General features: G+C 43.6%; 1 protein-coding gene across 6 annotated transcripts; it reads right to left on the bottom strand.

Moving 5' to 3' along the window:
• Nucleotides 1-1978: 1978 nt before the first annotated feature.
• LOC140646410 (phosphatidylinositol 3,4,5-trisphosphate 3-phosphatase TPTE2-like) lies at nucleotides 1979-21504 on the bottom strand. Of its 6 annotated transcripts, none has more exons than XM_072850292.1 (19): nucleotides 21396-21504; nucleotides 20471-20545; nucleotides 18363-18440; nucleotides 16014-16061; nucleotides 15133-15294; nucleotides 14597-14716; nucleotides 11756-11855; nucleotides 10845-10908; nucleotides 10260-10324; nucleotides 9594-9654; nucleotides 9156-9237; nucleotides 8985-9073; nucleotides 7641-7702; nucleotides 6612-6692; nucleotides 5466-5571; nucleotides 4709-4806; nucleotides 4234-4329; nucleotides 3697-3767; nucleotides 1979-2201 (listed from the first exon to the last, which is right to left on the bottom strand). In XM_072850292.1, the coding sequence occupies exons 2-19, from the start codon at nucleotides 20518-20520 to the stop codon at nucleotides 2084-2086; spliced, it is 1551 nt and encodes a 516-aa protein (XP_072706393.1). In that variant the 5' UTR covers nucleotides 20521-20545; nucleotides 21396-21504; the 3' UTR covers nucleotides 1979-2083. The 6 variants fall into 6 exon arrangements, with proteins under 6 accessions (XP_072706393.1, XP_072706395.1, XP_072706394.1 ...); XM_072850294.1 differs by having other exon boundaries at nucleotides 20471-20536; nucleotides 21396-21484; XM_072850293.1 differs by lacking the exon at nucleotides 21396-21504 and adding an exon at nucleotides 21228-21286 and having other exon boundaries at nucleotides 20471-20539.
• Between the last annotated feature and the right edge of the window lie 1302 nt (nucleotides 21505-22806).

Genomic DNA, 22806 nt, shown 5'->3' with positions numbered 1-22806 from the left:
TCCAATTGCCAGAGCTAAGCTAAAAGGAATTTAGTCAGCAGCCACTTCTAGCCACAATAAAATGGCATCCCATTCCAGCTGGTACTGCATTCAGTGCAGCCACAGAGGCCTTAACTACCTTCCTGTTCCATCGCCCTCTAGTGATGCAGCTGTGGTCTCACGCCTGTGCAAGTGGGTACTTCTTCCTTTCTCAAGCCAGAGATGCAGGGATGGCATTAACATTGCCAGCACCCCTTAACCTTGAGGGGCAGTTTACTAAGTTTATGTGCAATAACACATGCAGCCTCTGAAGCAACACTACAGTTTGGGGAACAGCATTGCAGAAGTTGAACATGAGCTAGCACACCCTTGCAAAGGCTAGGCTGCAATAGCAGCCTCTGGAGCCAGCAAATCAGATGGTTCTGACCCTCTGGCTCATACCTCCCACATCTGTCAGAGCAGATCAGGAATACCACATCCAATTTCGTGTTCACCAGTACAAGAAAGGCAGTGACATACTGGAGCAAGTCAAGCAGAGGGCAAGCAGGACAGATGGAGGAGAGAACTGGGTTTGTTCACCCATAACAGAAAGCTGAAGAGAGATGTTGCTGCTGTCTGCAGTTACTTCATTCATGGGAAGGGATAGAACCAAGCTCTTCTGAGACACATACAGGGGCAGGACAAGAGTCAACAGCCACAACTTGGAACATGGGAAATTCCAACCAGGAAGGAAAAAGTGAAAAGTAGTTATAAGATTAAGGCTTGTGTGAAATCCCTATCCTTGGAGATCTATAGATCTGAGCTAGGTTGTGTGAGCCTGCTCTAGCTGGGCCTGTTTTGCACAGGAGTTTGGACTACATGACCTCCAGCTACTTCCACTCACAATATCTAAATGACCCAGGCTCACTCCATCCTGCACCTAGAACTGCAAACAATTGGTGGAACACTTTCTGTCTTTGAAGACAGGCTTCAACCTCCATGCTTGAAGTACAGTGCTGACAGAAGCAGCTTCCAACTCTGTGGGAGTTTCCAACAGCCCAGCTCTTAAATACCAAGTAATTACACAGCAATAGCAAAACTTGAGTCCACACATGTATGTCATAGTATGCCACTACCCTCAAGTAAGTACCTAGAAGGTATGCAATCTCTCAGCTTTCCATAGCTAATAATAGCTAATGGAGTAGGCAATGTCAATCCCCTTCTGCTCTTGGTTCCTAAGAGTAAAAAGACTAAAGAAGCAACAGAACCAAAAAGCTAACCTCAACATGCTTCACATCAAGGAAGGCTTGAACAGTTTTCACAGAAGAGCTGCACTGCTGAGAACAGCTGGAAGCAGAATAAGTATTGTCTGTGCATTACAGGTCTTAGTCTAGCTCAAGAGGGGTCAGTGAGCATTTACAATATTAGCTCAAAAGAGCAAGTGCACAGATCAAACTCATCACATACAGGTATTAAGGCAAGCCTGGCTAACTGATCCCAGGCAGCTGGCATGCTCATGAGCTGGTGTGCTATCTCAGCCCTTTGTGGGGAGGTGCAGTGGTACAGAAGCACCTGTGCAGTCTCCAACCCCCACAGTCAGCTCCCAGGCCAGGTGTTGCTCAAAACCCTACATCATGGATTTCTGATGAACAGTGGTTCAACACCAAGACTTCTACTCAAAAAGTATTAGTTTGCCTGTGCTACATTACTATTCTACCTCCAAATTCCTATATTCTACTGACCTGTGGAAACCCCTGATGCTGAGGGAAGATATGTCAGATTTTTCCAGCAGTCTCCTGCAGACTGCTGGTCTCCACCCACCATCACATTAATGCTCTTGCTTAAAGACAGACAGTCATCTTAGATTAATAAAGTAGGGATTACCTGTATGTAGAGACATCTAAGGTCCAAAGGATCTAAGAGCTCATTAACATGACAAGACAGTCAGCTGACACTAAATAACTCTGAGGAGTATTGCTCTGCACAACAGAACTTCACGTAAGTTTATTTGAGAAGTTGTATCTACACAGAAATACATTAAGTACATCAAAATGAGACTGCCTCACTTTATACTGAAGCAGCAAGACATTCTCCAGGAAAAGAGATTAATTTTATGTGTTTCCCTTCATTCAGCTTTCTCGTATGGTTCAATAAAGTTCACCTCCACAGCAAATGTCTCACTATAGACTTTCCATGTTTTAGACTTGTGAGGGTTATCCAGCTCATTCCTGGGAAGGTAGAGTCTGAAAGACAAAATGCAGTAGCATATCTTACAGCCTAAGACATGCTTTTCCTTTCAGCCAGCCAAGAGAACTTCAAGCTCAGCCCTGGAATATTAAATATAGCCCCAGATCTCAAATTCAGACAGACATCAGTCATGTCTGCACAGGGCTTTGGATCTGAAGTAGTCAGAAACATACAATCAACCCAATGGATTTCTGGGCTTCCCCCCCACCCCTGAGCCCCACAACACAAGACCATTAGAATAAAATTAGTGTTACCTTCAGCTCAAGGCCTCCTGATGGGATGCAAGTGACAGGAATTTAATAACTGACCTTCCTAATAGCAAGCATTTGATTCAGTACTCAGTCAAGCTCATCAGGCATGTTCTCCACTTTTAATGCTTACCAAATTCATGTCTAGTTATCACTTAATAGCACTTGCACATCAGCTGTGGCTGATTAGAGGTACAGAGATAGGAGCCCTGCCTTAGCAGCTGTTTCACTTCTGATCAGGCCTAGTCCACCTGAGGTCTGCCAGAATTCTCTGGGCAGAAAGGGAGATAATCTCTACTAAATCATGTTTAAAAGGAGGTCTGGTGGGGCATCCTCCCTAGCCCCAGAGGAAACAAAGCACTGAGTGAAACTGTTGAGTGGCACTGTTGTAGGGCTATCAGACAGCAGGCATACATTTCTCCTGCCACTGGTTTGGTCTAACTAGATGTCTGCACCAAGACTGCAAGGTGCATTGCTGGCCCAGCATATTAAGTTTAGAGTTATGAATGTAGACTCATGGCTACCTCTCCACATGCTCTGATGGGATCAGTTAAATAAAAATTGTTTCTTTCCTATTCCAGTCACAGAGAGAACAGTCATTATCTCATACATCAAGTTCATTGTTCCTCTAAATCTGTCAAGTTTGGTAGACAGAAGAGAAGGATCTCCTGTCTCTGCATTTCTACATCACTCCTCTAGCAAGACAAACAAGCCCAACTTTTGCTGGCTGGAGCTCCACCAGGAGTTCTAGTCTGAACAAGAACAAACCACAGTAATTTCTAACTTTAACAAAAGCATGAGAAGCAGTAAGTTAAAGAGCCTTTCTTTGGGATCCCAAGCATCAGTACCTCTAACTCTGGTCTTAATGTTTGCCTGCTAAGCTGCTGAATGAGTTCCAGCCTCTCAGTCAGCCATGCTAGAGGATGGCAGAGTTGCCTTAGGTTTGAATAGTTAGCATTACCTTTTTGAATTCAAGTTCATTAACAACACTTAGAGTGCTGAGGAAAGAGTCCAATGGATTAAGTTGATTAAGATAAAGAGCTCACATGTTTAAAACACTTAGCACAGTGCAAGCATGTGCCAACTGCCTGCTCACAAGTTACAATTGAGAGGCAGAGACCAGTATGCACACAGAAGCTAAGATCAGCCAGCTATCTCAGCTTTCAGTACCTTATTTAGGAACTTTCAACTCTGTTCCGACACCAGAAGTTAGGATCTGAAGGCAGTCTGTATGATCACTTACCTGTTATTTTCAATAAATGAAGTGTTGAACCAGAAGAAAAATGGGCAGTCATCATAGCCTTTCGGGAGATCCTAAACACAAAGATCTTGTTTAAGGACCCCATTAGACAATAGGACTTTTTTTTGCAGAGCAAGAGTATCCACCTGTCCTCAGAAGTTTGGTTTACAAAGCTACAGTGCCAGAGTCAGTATGCTTGAAGACCCCAATATCACACCCAGATCACTATTTTCACTGAAGTTATTTCAGGACTAGGTGACTCAAACTTACTTCATCCTATTAAGAGACCTATGTTAGAAGCAGCAGGTACTCAACCAAGATGTCTTGGTTGTACTGTATGAACAGCCAGATGCCTCCCCTGCCTGCACAGGCTGATGTAGCAACATTTGCTGCATCACTCACTGCAGAGGTGGAATAACAGCTGCTACAGTGGGGAGGAATACAGATTCTGCCCCACATAGTACAGCCAGCACCCAGCTGCAGTTTGCACTGCAGCCTCTCCTCATACTCAAGTGAGGGTCTTCATGCTGTTATACTTACAGAATGCGATTCAAATCTGACTTTCACATCGCCACTTATAACAGGGCTGTCTTCCAAGCCAATGACTACAGAGTCACTTTCAGAATCAAAGAAGAGCTGGATAACAGAATAAAGTATTACTTTTATGAAAAGTTACTGCAGAAAGACAAGGGACCAATTCATGACAATACCTAGCTACTCATTCATGGTATACAAATACAATAGCAGTGCTAAAATAATAGCTAACAATTTAAGCTACTCAGGTCAGAGTGAGCTATTGTATTTAATTGACTTCTAGGGAAATCTTTCACTATCTTACCACTACTTTTCCTGTGATTTAGCAAAGCTTAGCTTTTTCATTCTCTCAGAATTTACAGCATCCATTTATTTAGATAGTTTTATGTCCATATTCAACTTTTACAGGAAGACACTTTTAACCTATAAGTCAGCTTTCAGCTTCTGTGACTCTGCTGACACTATTTCACAGTACTCTCACCTTGCAGTTTCCTTGACTGGCACATACACATTCTAGTACAACTTGCTTCCTCACTATTATCTGCACCTTCATATCAGTTCCATTGCCTTTCCCAACTCCTAGGAAGAAAGAGTTGCATTATACCATAGTACATACATTAGCTTGAAACACAAGTGGTCATGAAAACCAAGTGCAATCCTATTCAAAAGTGCTTTCTCTCCAGAAAGCCTTGCTATAGACTTTAGAGGACTCAAATCCTAAAGGTAGCTCAAGATTCAGTGGTTGAAAGCTGTATTTTGAAGTAGCAGCAAATCCTACTAGTGGAGCAGGAACAGGCTAATATAGAGTCTAGTTCCACTGACTGAACAGGAACAGCAGTTTGAAGTCCCCTTGAAAAAGTAGTGCTGAACTTCCAGCCTTTTATCAAAATTGCCAGTACATATGTACAGAAACAGGTGTGTATATCAAGCAGAGAAACATTAGTGGATCCAGTTCCACATGTGGAGTTAATCTCACTTGAAGAGTGACTCCCCTCCCAAAACAGAGCTGGTTGTATGTGAGCCACCATTTGACCAAACACCCAGAAAGTGACAGAACACATGGGGCAATTGCACTCCAGAATACTCTTCATTGTATTTTAACTGTGCCATTTGAATTCTCAAATCCCAGTAAGTCTACATTCCTATCATGGGCTTAGCAAGAGAGACAGTAGAGATCAGCTGCCTGTACTAGGAAACAATTACCAGATAGAGGAATGCCCAAATTCAAGAGTTCTTACCATGTATAGAGTGGATTTTGAGGTTTTTTATTTTGAGTTGTCTCTCTGGTGGGAGTTTCAAGTTATACTTGTTTTTCAGGATCTCATAATACCCAACATACCTACTCTGTAATGCAAAAAACCCAGACACATTATGCAGTTTTTGTACCCCACACAGACTAATTCCAGGATTAAACAGATCTTCTACACCAAGTTCTTAGCTCTCCCAAGTCCAAAGCTAAGAAGAAATTAGCCATTTGTTCTCTTTCCCCTGCCCAGTTCAAACAATCCTCTAGACAAATTCAACACCTACATTTTTAAGCAGTATTTAAACTTCATGTTCTAAGAGGAATTCTGTACTTTTGAGTTCAGCAAGAAGGTGAGGAGCTTTTATATTGTAGCTTTTTAAGGGGCAGATGTTTAAATGTACAAGATACTTTCATTTTACAGAAGCACATTCTGAAGGACAGCTGTACTTCCATTCTATTTTATACCAGCAACTAAAGTATATCTGTCACCAGTTTCATCTCACACCTGTGAATCTCACAGTACACAATGAATCAAATGAGCAAAGCCCCAAACTGTGGTCTGAGGCAACAACTTGTTTAGTATTTCCTTGTGAATGCAGTCTCTAGAGGATGCATTCCTCCACCCAGCCACATCAAGGCCATAGCCCTCCCCAAGCAAGGCTGCAGGCTTCAGTGCATCCTTGATAAACAGCCCAATTGTCTTACAGGGTCATGCTCCTGTGAGGGTGGGCAAACACTGCAACAGGTTGCCCAGAGAGGTTGTGGAGTCTCCATCTGTGGAGATATTCTAGACCTGACTGGACATGGCCCTAGGCAACCTGCTCAAACAGTGTGATTTAATTGAAAGCTCTCCTAATCTCAGTAATTCTGTTATTTTAGGTACCATAATTCAGATTTGATGATATTATGCAGAGAAAGGCATAAGGAATGTGCTTGGACAAAGGGGAGGGGGGAAGATGCAGTGCAACCCTACCAGTTGATAGTCTTACAACCCTTAAAAAAAGAGTACAGAAAGTTCAGGAGTTAAGCATTAGTAGGAACCTACATCTCTGAAACAAGGCAGGGGAGGTGGGGTAGCATAAGCACTCACAAGGCTAGTATTGGTTTGGCTACTGTTACTGGACCTGCTCAAGCTTACCTGGGATGGAGTTTCAACTCCTTGAAATTTGGTACTTGTGCTTCTATCAGTTCTTCTCTCCCCAAAGTAGTCTAAACTTTCCTATGTAGGAAGATAATTTCAAGGGTTAAGATATTCATCCCACCACCATTCCCCTTCCTGAGAAGGGGATAGTAAACTAGAATTATACCAGTCAATTCCAATAAGGGAATGCAAGTGAAAATATGCAATAGCTGCTTTGGTACCTTCTAAAGGAGGCTTTTAACTAGAATAAGAAAGTACTAATTAGGAAGTCAGATACATTAAGTCTGTCATCCATAAAAGAGTGCTAATAAAGCTCATTGAGAGCAGCAATATCTTTAAGCAATTGCTTTAGAACCATCTATACTTCCTGAGTGGTCTGCACAGACAAGCTGAACATCAGTTCAGATCTTCATAAACCAACCTCAGAGAAAAACAAGTGATTAAATGGATACACACTCTGGCCAGACTACCTTGCGTGACCTGGGCCTTCTGCAACCCAAGTCTATAGATCGATATACCAGACCTGGGATATTAAAGCAGCACATGCATCTGTTATGGCTGGGACTTGCTGACCTCTCTCCCTTTCCCCAGAAGGGCTTCTTGCTGTAATGCTGGCAGCCAAGACAAGACAATTCTTGATACCTCACACTACTCAGAGGGAGGCTGGGGAAAAAAATTGCACTTCGACAGTGACACTATCTTTAGTAGAGCATGCTCAGAAGCCATCTACAGTTTAAGAAAGTTGTTGCTCAAGATCCTAGGTCTGTTACGCCTCAAAAAAGTGCTTTGAAGTTGGTATCCTGTTAAATTCTACTTTCCCAGTTCTTCCTGATCAAGAATAGTCTTAATCAGAAAGGAATTTACATAGTAGCAAGATTTGCAAGAACTTTTTTGTAGAACAGGTTGTTCACAGTATTTTTCCAGTATAGACTTTTTGTAGAGTATTAGTGCATTTCACCAATTAAGTAGGTTCTGAAGGGGCACTGTGAATACTAGAAGAATCAAAAAATAACCACCAGTTTTTACCTTTGCACTCTCAAACTGGTCACTGTCTATGAGCCAGGTACAGACCATTGTTCCAGTCCTGCCTGTATTAGAAGAGACAGGTTGAACTACTGGAGTTCAAAGGTATTTGGGATTATTTCTGTGAAGATCAAGTTATAATTTTTGAAATAGAGGAGATAACAGGAGATAAGTGACACTAGAGTAGTCAAGTGCCTGTATTTCTGGGAAGAATGAGTTAGACACAAGATACTGCAGTTTGTTAACTTGCTCCTTGAAAGCAGCCCCCACATTTTTGTAGTATTCCTAGAGATACTTAGGAAGCTGGCCAGCATCTGCATACTCCATTTAGCAGGGGACAGAGTTAAGTACACGCTACTAGATTAGGTTACAGACTGGCACTTACCAACACTCTAAGCCTCAAGAGTTGCTTCTCTGCTCCAACTTTTTCCCCCCAACCCTACTAAGAAGGCATCAAGACTACTAGCACAAAGACTCCAATATAGTCTCAGTTTTGAATTTAAAGTCTCAGAGGTCAAGTCACCCCTCCCTACACTTGTTCTTCAAGCTGGTTTTGGCCTGCAGGCAATTTCAATATCCAGTTTTGCAAAATCTTTTAAGCCATAGTTCCAAGTGGGGGAAAGCCCTCTATGTTAAGTAACAATTTTGTTTAAGCTAAGTATTTGCTGTAGTAACAGCAGGTGGCTAAAGATGTGGCAGGTGTTTGCAGGGAAGTTTGGCTTATCTGCACAGCTATCTATGCACTTCAACAGCTCCCACACTACTACAGGTTGTGGATAGCACCTGCAGGTCTGCTCATGTGCAGTAGCTTTGACTAGCCCATTCCCATAAGACTATATTGTACTCTATCACATAATACCTCGTGTATCAATTTAAGATCCAGCAGTACCTACAACTTTCCACCCCACCCAACCCCTGCAAGAAATTAAAAAACTTGAGGTATATTACAGTGCAGGATATTCCATGTGGGTGACTAGCTGCCAGGGAGCCAGAGCAGCAGCTTAACACTTCTGATAGTAGCAGTTTCAGTACCTCCCTATCCCCAGCCTCTCCTGGGAAACTGCTATCCCAGCAGTCAGAACAGCAGGAAGTTATTGAAGACCATTTTAAGAGATCAGATGCCAGCTTAGATTAAGAACCAATCTGGGCTACCTAGAAATGGGGTTGTGTAATACTAAACACAAAGCACTATACTGTTGCTAGTCATCACAGTGTCTGCAGAATTTGTCAAGTTACACTCTAAACCTGTCTCATGCCATGGCTCAAGGCCATACCTACATCAAAGAAGCCATGATAAGAACAACATGTAATTTGTAGCATACACAGATTACACATGAGAAGTCCTACCTTTGCCTCCTTTACAGTGAATTGCTATGATGTTCTTTTCATCTTGACTCATCCATTCACGGACACTGGCAGTGAATTTCAGCATGTCCCTAGGTAAGAGGAAAATTACTGGATCAAAGCAAATGCCCACATAGAACTATCATGATTTATGTATTTCTTGACAAGACTCACTGTAGCACTGGGACATTGTGGTCATCAATAAAGATCCTTTCCACCCTGTAGTGGAAGTACTTGGGGTCATAGCCTTTTTCACCTACAAGGAAAGATCTGGAGTTACACCAGGAAAGGGATTAGACTTGCAACAAAGAAAGTGGCTTGTGACACACAACTGCTGGTCTGAGCATATACTAGTGTTTAAAGTACGGTAGTAAAAATAGACAGATCAAAGTAGAAAAACTATGAGGTAATTTGGCATTTGGTAATTTTGGTACAATATATTAGATGCTCAAAGTCAATAGCCACATTCAGGACAGAAGGTAGTCAGAGACAGCTGTGTACTTTTGACAGACTTTAAATTCTTGGAGATGTAGTATTGCCAGCATCATACCTTGAAAAGACATTTTTCTGTTTAGCAGTATTTCAGTACAGTCAGCAGCTAAACATACTTACTGCAGAGATTGTAGACTTTATAGTGGTCTGCATGTTTGGTGTCCAAAAATCTTGCAACTTCCTAAAGCAATAACAAGATATGAATCAGTAACAAGATATGAATTCAAAGTAGTTAGTGCTCTACTCCTTATTTCTACTGCCACCTCATCTCCCACCCACCAAGGGGGGTCAGCAACTGCCTTCACAAACAGCCCTTGGACAGCAAGCCTTTCCAGCCCAATAGCTCAGGTTCTTGTCTGCAATAAGAGTACTACTGTGACTATCTTCCCTGCCCTACATATTTATGTTTCCACAATATCAGGCAGCATAGCTCTAAAGGGCAGTAATGCAGCCCTTTTAAGCACCTTTATTTAGATGACTATACAGTTCTCATCACTCGTACTATTACTAGCCTGGGACAGAACTGACTTGGTTCTCTGCATTCCCAAAGAACAGGAGCATCAGAGCACCAGCGTCTGCACACTGCAAGATACATCCCACTAGGCTTAGCTAAGAGACTACCACACAAGCAGTGCAGCACAGTGGAAGCCACCATTTAGTCATTCCAACCAGCCAAGACAGCAGGACTAGGACTGACTTGACAATCTAGTCCATGTGCAAATTAAGGGGAACCTAGAATTGAAACAGCATTCAGAAATCGTGAACTTGGTAGACAAGAGATTTTACCTCTATAGGGTTCCTATAGAAAGACTGCTTCCCAGAAGATGGAAATGACATTGCAATAATGCGATCTGTGGAAAAGACAGCAATCAGAAGTAACAGGGGAACCCTCCCCACATGTAGGAACTAATGATGTTGCTCTCAATCATGTATGAAACAGCTTATTTCTACCCTAATTAGAAGAACCACCTACCCATTTTTGAGATGTTTTCTTCTGCATTTAGTATAGCTAGAGCAGGAGAATAATGCTTCCTGAAGCATCAGCTACCATTAAGTGTCAGTCTCCATAGAATCACAGGAAAAAATACTATGAGTTAGTCACTAGTTTCTCAGCTCTGGTTCCCTAGGCCTCAGCAGAATTTCTATCACTACATACAACACATACAACCTCTCTCCCAGAAGGCTAATCCTTAGAACAGTGTCAGTCAGGAATCCATATTTCAAAATCCCACAGAAAAGGAGCAGGCTTTATTTGACTTCATACTTACTAGTCTAAAACACTGCCTGTATTTCATGTCAAGCACTTATTAACTGAATAACTAGTGTTAGCAGGATGTAACATGCTGCAAACTGTCATTCGCTTCTACAAACCAGTAACATAAGTGAGATCCAGATCAAAGCCATCTTTCATATAACGCCTTTTGTTTTCAGAGACCTGCCAAAAAAAAAAGTAGAGTTAGTCTTCCAAAGAAATGCCAAAGATCAATAAGTGTTGCCTGTTACTAGGAAAAACCGACCATCTAGACTCTGAAGTTAAGTCATGGGCAGCAGAGCCTCATTTTGCTATAGCAAAGTTTACAGCATTAGCCAAGAATAACATTTATTGTGTTAGCTTTTAGGGAGAAACTCCATACAGAATTTTTACCCTGAAGTATCAAAGTTTATTCTAGTGGAAAGAACACTGCAGACTCTTTGCAGACTGCAGCATGAATCTGTCATTGCTGTTTGAGTGTTTGGGGGCTGAGGGAAGGAAGAAGAAAGTTAAGGGCAGCATAACCAAGACTGCTTATTCCTGAGCGAGAGGACAAACTTGAATCTTCAAGTACCACTTTGATGAAAATAAGAGGCATTTACAATGGATAGGGCTTCAGCAGCTAGGTTGTTTGGTTTTCACCTGGAATAAGCAGCAGAAGCATTAGAATTCCTATCCTCCCCTACATGAGGTACATACAGTTTATGTACCACACAAACTAGAAATTATCACTTGAGAAATTAATCATCATTATCACGGTGGTGTTGCAATCACTTTGATATGCTGGCCTTCCAGGTCAAGTTACTGCTTGCTCAAGCAAAGTTAAGAATTATTAGCTACACTGAAGTTGGAGGCAAAGCTCTGGTACTCTGTCAGGGACACTGAACAGACATACTGCTTAGGCAATATTATCAGTTGCAGACCAACAGGCTGTGGGCAGTCTTGCTACTCACCATTGATGGCTGCCTGGAGAAAGAGATAGAGTTGGAAACAGTAATAGTAACCTAGATATATCAAGAGGCCAACTTACCATTCTCCTGGTCACCACTTCAAGTTGCTTCTTTTGTGAAGCCAGGCGAAATATTCTTATTAAGATGACAATTCTCAGAACTCGGAGGAGAGTAACCATTCTAGATGAGAGTCAGATTCACCATGAAAGAATATAAACACAAACTTAGATACAAAGCTTAAAGCTATTTAAAAGCTGTTTCAGAGACAGTTTAAAGCTTTGTTTCATACACTGAACTAGGATTTCTCAGGCTGATTTTGGAGAAAGAATACTAAGCTTGAAGAATACCATGGTTTTGAGTTTTTCAGGAGTACATGTTCTGAACAGCTAACAGAACTAATAAACCCCCTACTTGCTTGAACAGACTTTCACAGGCACCTCTGCCCAGCAAGCAAACTCCCTTAACACTACCTATGCTATACCCAAACTCTTGTTCCCTGAAGTTTGTTCTCAAGTGTAAGTAGCCACCTGAAAAATGGCTGAAGAGAAGCTAGGCAGGCTATATACACCATGCCTTGATTAAGACACCTGAGAACAGATCAGTATAAACCCTGTGTTTAATCATTCCGCAACTTGAGCGGATGATCTGGTTTGAGGGACTTTGAACTGCTGTTGAACTTTGAAGCAGGCAAGATGCTTATGTGAGTGGTTCTACAGAAACAACTGAACAGGGGCAGCTCCTTTCACATACCCTTAGAGACTAGGGCAAACTAACATTAATTCCTTCAGGAGGTATGTGAGCATATACTTTTAAGGAGCACATGCACATATTTCATGTCCTGATACACTTAGGCAAGAATCCTGGTGAATACCTACAGCAAGAGGGACAAATGTTACTGAAACATTATCCCATCACCTCCAGTTGAAGACAGTCTGCTCTCCACTGATGTGGAGCTTAAAGTCAGCAAGACAACGTTGACCTGGACACCCAGAGGAAAGCTTCAGTTTTTCCCCCCAGCTCCTTCCTAGTCCAGGATCACCCTGCTGTTTTCAAAACAGAGCTCCCTTGGAGCTAGCAGCCAAGGAGCTAGAAGCCAAGGAGATGAACCAACACAGGAGTCAAGACTCCATAGCCCCTCTCCCCAGCCTGAACCACAACTGAGAAGCAGCTCTGAGATATAAGCAGTTTGCATTCTGCCCTTTAGGAAGGTAGCCAGCTAAGCATTAGCTCCCAGACTGGTACCCAGCTCTCATTCCTCAATGTCCTTTTACAGGTCAGACTTCAAGCAAACAGCACACCCAGCTAGACCAGATTAGAAATGAGACCATACCCCTCCATCAGGGCATGTTACCTCTGTGGACTGCCACCAAAATTTCACTTGTCATATATGCTCTCATCCACATAAAAGCTGCTCAGATTCTAATTATTCTGAGATGTATCAGATGCTTTAAGACTGCTGTTTGCTTCTTGAGGAAGGCCTACAGTGAAGAAGTGATAAACCCCAGGTAGGCTACTAGGAATTAGTTGGATTGTGTGGACACTACTGGAGTGTTAGGTGGGAAAACCATCTCATCTCGAGATTTGGCCAAGTCTGAGGTATCATCCAGTGCCAGGCAGTAATATTTTGGTCAGAACAGGACTGAAGAGCCCTTAACAAGAGAAGCCTTACAGAGGGCCTCAATAATTGCATGGGTGAGATGGTAGGCCCCAGCTGAGTATCTGACAGCATCAGTGTGTACTCCTTTTTATGTGACCCAAAAGCCTATTCTAAACCCCCATCAACTTCAGCAAGTCAGAATACAAGGAATTCGCACACACCTATCTACAACTGGATGGGTCAGTGTAGGATCAGGCCTACTACTAACATAGCCTAGTAAAGACAGCAGTGCAGATTACCCTGTCACAGTGTCATTTCTCCTACCTTTAGCTGGATGCTGCCATCAGATGAAAGCTGCTTTAGAAAAGTGTGGCCTGAGAGATGGGAGGTAATCATTAAACTCAGATTAATGTTTAAAAATACCTAGAAGGAAACAGCCTTTTATGATTCTGAGGCTGCAAAAGCTATTCTTTTGACGGTTCTACTTTTTGAAACCTAAGTTTAGCTGGCATTTGAAGAGACAACTAGTACTTCCATGTGTTTGTCCAACTCTGGATTCTTCAATAACTAGACTTTGAGTTGGTTTCTTCTAGAATAGTGTTTCCCCCATTGTGCCCAGTAGCCAGCTGAATTGGGGAGGTGATTTTTTTTTAAAAAAAGCTCAACTTCTTTCCCTGGCTGATGCAAGCAAGTTTCACTAATTCAAACCTAGTGCAGATAAACTAATCTTAGAGATGTAGTTCTGTCTCTATGAGAAATGGATTCTGCTCACAAGTTATCATCTGATCAAGCTATAGAAATCAGATGGAAATATGACTTGTTTATGTGCATAAGTTAATTCAGCATGTTTCCCCTCCCCAGGGCATGTCTGAAAAATCCAACATGTATTACCATAAGGCTTTTGGGAAAGCAAGGCAGAGGCAACAAAACAGTGTGGCAACTCCTTCTATTTCAAGATCCATTAGACTGAGATCCTCCCTCAGTTGTCTGTTCCATTTGCTATTATAATCCAGCTCTTCTGACTTTCTTCAGACTCTTCTCTTTATCAGGGCTGCTTGAGGCATTTGATGGCCTCACTATTCACTTTTATTTACCTCAACTGATATGTTTGGATCATCTCTGCCTTTGAGACAGGGACAGTCTACAATACAACTGTAGACCAAAGTTAGGTGTCTCTATCCTTCATTAGTCTGTACCATGAAATACTATCACAGCCATATTCATGATTTAGCATGCACACATCTAGCTTAGAGGTGGCCAAGAAAATTCTTAGAAGACTATCAAGAAGAGAGCTCACATTTAACAGCTGCCACACCATTCTTACCTTGGTATCTGATCTGCTGCAGCAAGGTCTGAGAAGGAGTACGTCATGTTAATTAACAGAGTGCCCACCACTATGAATGCATCCAAAATATTCAGTTTGGACCGGAAATAGTTCCTGAAGCTGAAACAAAGGAGAGTTTTAGACAGATGCCCATATGGATAGCAAAGATTGAAACACAGCTTCAGGAAGAGAACCACCTATACAGAACTACTGCTAGATACAAGCTCTCCTGAAATAGTTCTTAACACTAAGCAACTGAAGACTCACTAAGAAAATAATCTTACACCTGGTCTACACACATAAGTCACAGCAAAGCTGATGCAGTTTCCAAGTGCTCACTTATACCAAAAGCACTTTACAGATTATTCTATAGAAGAGTAACAGCCAATATACACAGCCAAGAAAAGATGTGGCCATTGTCTATGACCAGAAAGTTAGCCTACAGGGCATCCATGTTCATAATCCAAGCTTGGACTATTGCTTCCTTACTAGCCTGAGGGCTTGCCATATTGACTTAACTTTTACCCATGTCTTACCCTTCAACAAACACCCTCAGGAGAACATCAACGAGAAAGAAGAGTGCTATTGCCAGGGAAACGCCTTCAAGAATTTCTCTAACACCCTTCTTCTTCTCACTGATAGCCAGATCCACAATCACAACTATAATGTCCACAATGATAAGTACAACTCCAAATACCCTGCAAAAAGAAAAATACAGCTTGAGAGGTACAAATGAATTGCTGATGTTTGACTGAAGAGCACAAGCCCAGATTCTTGTTTTAAGCTGTTCCAGCGAGAGTGTGTTCTCTTATATACAGATTGAGGCCTGCTTGTATAAGCAGCTGAAGGATTCAAATTGCATTTTTAAAGTGATCTACACAGAGTAGATCATCCATGTGGATCTGTACATTTGCCTCAGACACAGCAGTAGTTATTAACCCATAATTCCACAGCTACCTAGAAGTGGTGCAAACCTGAATGCTTTAAGGCACACAAGTGTCAGTGCTGTCTTTCAGCTTACTCACCTTCCCTCCCACTCATGACTTAGTGTATAGTCCCTTAAAAATAACTGTCTTTAATGTCTTACCTTGTTTCAGCACCTAGACTGCATGCAACTGACCAACTAGTTGTTCAAAGGCTGCCACAGCCTGGAGTAAGCCATTAAAGAGCTTTCATCCAAGTCAATAGCATTTACAGTTCTGACTTTAAGCTCTCCTTGGAGAATGTAATCATACCTGTTTAAGACTTCTTTCCCAATCAAAGTATTTTTCTCAAGTCACCCTTTCAGGGGGTGATAGGGGATTCAGTATTCCCCAGAGTAGGCTGGAGTCACTATTGTTCAAGGAACTTTCCAAGTTCTTACACCAGAAATAAGGACTATTTCTACCTTGCCCATATTACAAGCACAATCTTTTACCTGAATCCAAATGACATCACAAATGGGGAAATTTTTCTCCTAATTGCACTGCAAGAGAAGAGAATTGGCATCAAGACAAATGACATTTTGCTACTGATATTAGCCACAAGAGCATTGTTACATTCTTTTGTTCACATTCTTTTGGTTTGAGAGTTCTGTATAGTAGTGATTTCTTTAAGAGGGGATTATGCAGTTGCATTTATGAAGTATATAGGTTAAGACAGTACTTGAAAGCAATACTTTGACCACTTGTTAGAAGTAGTATTCATCAGTTACAGACCCCAGAAGTACAGCAGTATGTACTTATGCATAACACTATTCAGTGCCACAATTCCAGTGACACTCAAAGTCTGGCTTAATGCCCCGTTATGAGATTTAAGAAGTTGGCTTATATAACAGCTATTGGTCAAGAGGCAGATTAAAGGATAAACATCTCTTAAGGTATCTTGTTCAAGATATTAGCTTATTATATCAGGATTTTTTTTCCCTAGGCCTGGAAAAAGCTGCACTTGTTAATAGCTCCACCACTGTTTCTGTGCTTTTGGAATAGAGGAAAACAAATCCCTCTTCTACCTTTAAAAGGAAATATTGGTTTAGCTTTCAGATTGAAGACCCAAGTGCCTTTTAAGAAAATTAGTTACTGAAGCCAAGTTCTTCCAATTGTGAAAGTTACCTCCAGCCCTAGCAGGGTTCCAGCTCTTGTTTTCAGTTATGGAAGATTTGTTGTCCTCTTTGGTATGCTTTAAGCCTTCTGGTTTAAAGCTAGGCCTTTGTGTAACTATCTTACTAGCTCAAAGTCTCTTTAGGCTACACCAAGAACTAAAGTAGAAGCACTTATCTGCAAGCCCCAAGTTCTGACAGTGAGTTTTTCAAGATTGCCAGTCTGTTAAGTAGTCTTGGGATTACTTAACTACTATAAGCACTGAGTCTTTTTGTAGACACTTAAAAGAAAACACCTTCTCCAAGTATATCACTAACAGTAGGACCTACCAAAAGGTTCTGACATACTGACAAGAAGTACTGGTAGATTCCTTTTGTATCATTCACATATCTACCCTATCTTTCCTGTTATATACAGTTACTACACTTCCCCTTCCCACCACCATTAGAGATACCACTGTTACAGGAAGTCTGTCAGCTCAATAATGCATATTGCATCCCAGTGATCTTGTCTGAGCTACTTGTTTCCTCTAGGGTAACTTGAGCATTGCATTCCACCTGGTGCATATACTTAACACCTCAATAACTCTGTTTAAGACAAGGCTGGGTATCTTTGAAGTGATGAGGAAGCATTTTGCTGGGCTTACTGAATTAGGCCATACTTCTCACTAAGTTCAAACTAAGAAACAAGATCTAGCTAGCAAACATCTGCACCCTTAAGCAGGAAGGAGATACTTAGGTTGTAGTACCCACTTTTCCCATGGAAGTCAAGGATGTAATAACAAGTCTTGTCTCAAAGGTAGCCTAGCATATAGGAGGTTCTCCTTGCATTCAGAATGTCCAATATCTAAGGAAGTACTGCAATAATTACACTAACAGTTTGTTGGTCTGTCTTTGCCCGATCATATAATGCAAGTGTAGTAGGTACACCAAGACTTCAACTTCCACAGTCTAAGAAGAAGTACCTTTACTAGGTGTACTAAAGACTGAAATATATACACAACACTCCAATTTGGCCTGCCAACATCTTAAATCAGTTAGAGAATGTGGTATGTTTGCTGACTTACTTAGCTTAAAGCCTTTGTGAAATGCATTTGTAAACATCAGCTTCTGAATTCTAGAAGTTTTGTCATGTTGTCACATAGAACTGAGATAACAGGCTTAATCTTACTGTTCTTGAGCTGCAGGAACAGAGAAACAAGTCTATTCACTTGTCACTGACTTGACTAAGTATGCTATAAGAGTAATCTGGTGAAGAGAGCTAAACACTGTTAGAAAACAACTGCTTCAAGAACAGAGTTAATCACTAGCAAGTTCAGTTTACTCTTGACAAGGGCACGATGCTTATTATTTGCCTCAGATACTCATTCACCTCATTTTCTCACCAGCATTTGCTCTTCTGTGCTCTCCCAAGCTCATTCCTTTGGGAAAGTTTAATCAATGCAGTTTGGACTACACATTCTCCATAATGATGGACTTGTAGCTAGTTCTTGGGTTGAGCTTTCATCTCTAGAGGCATAAAGCAGCTTCCTGAACTTACCTGTCTTTATTATGTACTAGAACAAATGTCAATATCAAACAATTTACTGGGCTTATCTCTACTTCAGCAAGCCAGTTGCCTTCTTATTTTGACTCAAAAGTTTCCACTTTTGGGGATAAGCAACACATCTAAGTATATCATTAGCTTACTTGGAACAGCTGTCTGGTTCACTATCCTCATCACGACCATCATCAATCTTTACTGTGGGCTCTTCTGCTGTTGGAGAGCTGGCAAAGGAATAACACAAGTCACATACTGATACAGATGTCAACTTTGCACACTGCTACCCTTTCTTGTTCCAGAGAAGAGACTATTAGTTGTCAGCTGAGCAGTGAGCAGCAGCCAGGCCAGAACACAGGCATAGTACCAGGGGAAGAAAGGCTTCCCATCTGTTGGCACAGCAGAACCCCTTGGCTTGTACTGACCAATTTCCCATTAGCAATCCATCTTTCAAAAGTTTCTCTTTTGGGGGAGGAAGGGAACAGATGTTTTCAGCAATAGCATAAAGGGCTTTGAAGTAGGGCATCCAAGAATCTGCTGACAACTTAATAGTCCAGTCCAGACTCTAGAAGTGCTGGAAACATGCATATGCAAAATTGCTTCAGAGAGTCCAAAAGACACTAATGCTATTACAGTAAACTACTTGTTCAGAGAATTAATGTTTTCACCAGGAAAAGCCATAGCACAGAGATGTTTTTGTGCAGAGCAGGATACCAGACCGGAAACTGGAAGACCAGAGCAGCAGCAGCTGAGCTAGTGCTAGAACAGCATTTTTTGGGGGTAGTGGCTGCTTGCCATAACTTCCTTAAAAGGGTCTCTTTAGATCAAGTTTTTGTTTAGCCACCTGAGAAGCTTTGAAGTTCACATGATGACTTCAGAGAAAATAAAGTGTAACATCCAAATCCAGGAGTTTCTAATTCAGCCTTCTCCACAGAAATACTGTGCTGCATAATAGCACAGCCGTAGTGTTTGTTGTGGCTCTGTCATCACTGCTTCTTGGGCAGGGGCAACATGTATTCAATATTGACATTTACATGCTGTTCTGAGGCAATCTAGCATGTTTGAAGCATTAGTGTAACAACTCAAGAGGATGCAAGTATTCTTCATCCTCCACAACAGACCCATGCACCAGCACTGCTTCTGCGGTGTGGGCTAAGCCCCTTTTAAGCAAAAAGTTTAATGATGCATTTCCTACAGTGTCAGCAACTGGTACTGACAGTTCACCACCTGCGCTCAGTATCAGGCTGAAAAGAAGAATGATTCCCCAACCCCCCCTCCCCAACAATTTTGGGATTTAAAGCTAATTTTCCAGCTCCAGTATCTCCAGACACCAGTATCCTCACTTTGTTCCTAGAACTGAAGCAAAGCTCTAGTGATGTATGGCCATTCAGCTTTGCTTCCCAGCTACTCTTATGGGATATTCACTTGGGAGTTTCCACTTGATGTACAGCTGAAATACTTCACTCATTAAAGAAGGTTGCTACTGCTACAGCAATTTTGCTGCAGGTCACTTGCTTATACTTGTAGACACATGAAGTACACCAAATGCCACCTTCTTATCCTCTACTGTGATTAAAAGAAGCCAAAATAAGAATGAGCAATAGTAGTGTTTTGGGTTAGGAAGCCAATCTTTGACATAAAAGGAAAACAGAAGCCAAGTCCAAGTACACTGTTTCCACTGTGCTCTCACACAAAAGTTGAGTTCTAGATAATGCTTTCCTCAGAGGGAGTTTGTTTTGCTGAGCACTCTGCACTTGTTGTCCTACTTGTTGTCCAAGCTGGAACAAGCTCTCTGCAACAAGCTACTACATTTAGTTTTTGAGTACTGGGGTGGAAGAAAATGAGGATATACTAGAAGAACTTATTTCTTCCCCACATACTCTGAACTTCAGACTTGAGGCTTTTAAGGAGAGCAGAGCAAGAGCATCTTGCTCTACAAGAGAGCTTGAGAGCATTTCTGGAGGCTAGAAGAGAACAGGCTTTACTGCCATGAGCTTATTATACCAGGGCTGGGTGCTCTGTACTTCTTAATTCTTAACTACTTGTAAGAAGTCAATCACAACAGCATATTTCTCTCAGAGACATCACTCCTCACAGACAACAGCATTTTAAGGGAAGGGAAAATACAAAGACTATATAAGCTTCAAGCATTCCATCATTCTTCTCTCTGTTACATTTAAAGCACTAAAAAACTCTAGACAGGACCACATACAGCATACTCCAATCCCATAATGCTGGTGCAGTTCATTTCACTCACCTGGACCTTTCTGTCAGCTCTGCCCCTTGTTCATACCTCACAGTTGTCATTTTGCCTGTTGTTGCTCTGCTGGTCCTAAGAGAAGCACATCTAGTTAAAGAGAGAGCAGTACAAGAAACAGCAAATGCCAGCATCCTATAGCAGCCTCACACTCACATTACCAGAAGACAATTGACAAAGCACAATCTTGTATCTATAAGCCTAGAGTGAGTCAGTGCACTCAGCAGTGTGATGGTTTTTTGACTATACCTAATACACGACAGTGACAATAACTTAAAACAGCATCTTTACCTCACGAGGAAGCATTTTCCTCTGCTTCAACGTATGAAGCACACAAGAGCCCCAGCTGGCACCTCTGGGAGGGGCGCGGCCCCAGGCTGCTCCGGCAAGCAGGGGCTGGAAGCCGCGGGGAGCGGGTCCAAGAGCTGCCGGCACAGAGCAGCTCCTCCGGCGGGAGGCCCGCGCTTCGTCCCCCTGCGTCTTTACTCCCTCAGACCTGCCTCGGGCACAGCCTCGCGGTCCCGGGAAGGGAACCGGCTCCCACAGCAGCAGGTACGGCCCCGCCAGCAGCCTCCCGCTCCCCCGGAGAAGCGCCGGCATCGGCGAGCCGCCGGCACCCCTTCCCGGCGGAGGCCCCGCAGGCCGAGCCCCGGCCCGGCAACCACCACACGGAGCCTGTGGCCCCGCAGCCCCAGGGGGGGACAGCCCGCGGTGGCCCCAGCCCCCTTGGAGCTCCCTCTCCCCCCACCGCCCTCACCTCAGCGCGGCCGCCCACCTCCGGCCGCCAGGCTCAAAGTCGAGCCCGGACACCCGCCCCCCGCGCACTCAGCGGAAAGTTGCGTTAAACTTCCTGAGGGCTGTTCTCCCCACCCTCCCGCCTTGCCGTCCTCCCCCCCCCCCAGCCGGGCTGCGGAGCCCCACTCACCTGCCAAGGCAAGGACAAGCCGCGGAGCGGGAACACGCCTCAGCCCACCGCCGGGCCGCGGCTAAATGGTCCGGCAGCGTCGCACGGCTGCACCTGGGCCGGGGCCGGGCCGGGCCGGGCCGGGCGGGCCCGCCCGCCCGCTGCCATGGCGACGGCCCCGCCGCCGCTCCCGACACCGCCCGTCCCCTGGCAGTCAGCAGCAGCGGGCCGTGGGCAGCGGGTGGGCAACGGCCCCGCGGCGGGCCCAGGCGCCTCTCGGGGCCCGCCGGGCCGGCAGCCGGGCCAGGGCCTGCCCGTCACCCCGGGATCACGCCGTCCCGGGCCCGCACAGGTCCGCAGGAGCGCGAAGGCCGTCAGCCATCCTGCCCCAGCAGTGCTTGCCGCCTTCTCCCGAGCCTCGGCCGTTCGGGTTTTGTAGACTTTGCTGCTGCACTTTGATGCCTCTTAATACATTTTCCGTGGGATGGCGGCTTTTGGGGGCTACGATCGGGACAGGGTTGGTGCAGGTAGGCCGCGGGCTGCGGGCCAGTCAGGCCCCCACGGCCTGTGACAGCAGCTGCCTCCATCCAGGGCAGAGACGCGTAGCATTGAGCACTTACGTTTTTCACATAACATTGAGCACTTATGTTTTTGCAGAATCGGAGCCTGCAGGGCGGAATACGCCGTGTACCCTGTGCTCTGCGGAGGCTTCACGCCTACTTCATCGCTTGCGACGAAGCGCGAAGTCAAGCAACAAGCAGTCTCTGAGCATGAGCATCATACGGTGGAATAGTGCTGCTGCTGAGGCCAGGGCTGCGCTGGAAAGGTTTTCTGCAGCACGGTCGGCAGCAGAGGGAGCTCAAAGCGAGCTTTTGGGGGCTGCTCCCAGGGCTGCTGGGGCTTGGTCGGGGGAGGTGGCCGTTAACCGATGGCAGGAGCCTTTCCGTGTGCGTCTTGCCCAGAAGAAATGAAATCTTTAAGATGAATGGTGAGAATAGGGAGCATTTCTGGGCAGCAGACTAAATAGAAAGTTTCCCTTTCAAGTCTGTCATATATATATATATATATATATATATGGGTAAGTAGCTAGTACAGACAGTGGTGGCAAGTAATGAGCTAAATATGTTTGGTATATTCAGATAATTATGTATTCAAGAAGCAGCTAAACATGGATGGAAACTAAGCTGGATGATGAGAAGAAACATTCGATTACTTTGCTCTTCGTTCTGAAAAAAAGTTTACATGTGCAGGTTATTTAGTACAGGCTTGATCCTGTGGACCATGTGGGTATCCTGTGAGTTACTCTCAGCGGGAGCTTATGCCTGTGGAGCAGCTCCACGGGGAGGACCATGTGGGAGAAGAGTGTAGAAATACAGAAGTCTGATTTCCCCTGTACAGGGTTCTGAAAGCACCAAGGTGTGAAGGCAGTTTG

This window comes from Ciconia boyciana, chromosome 1 (assembly GCF_034638445.1).
Source record: "Ciconia boyciana chromosome 1, ASM3463844v1, whole genome shotgun sequence".
In the NCBI taxonomy this organism is placed as follows: Eukaryota; Metazoa; Chordata; class Aves; order Ciconiiformes; family Ciconiidae; genus Ciconia; species Ciconia boyciana.
Note: the sequence above shows the minus strand (reverse complement) of the source record. Positions and strands in the feature narration are given on the sequence as shown.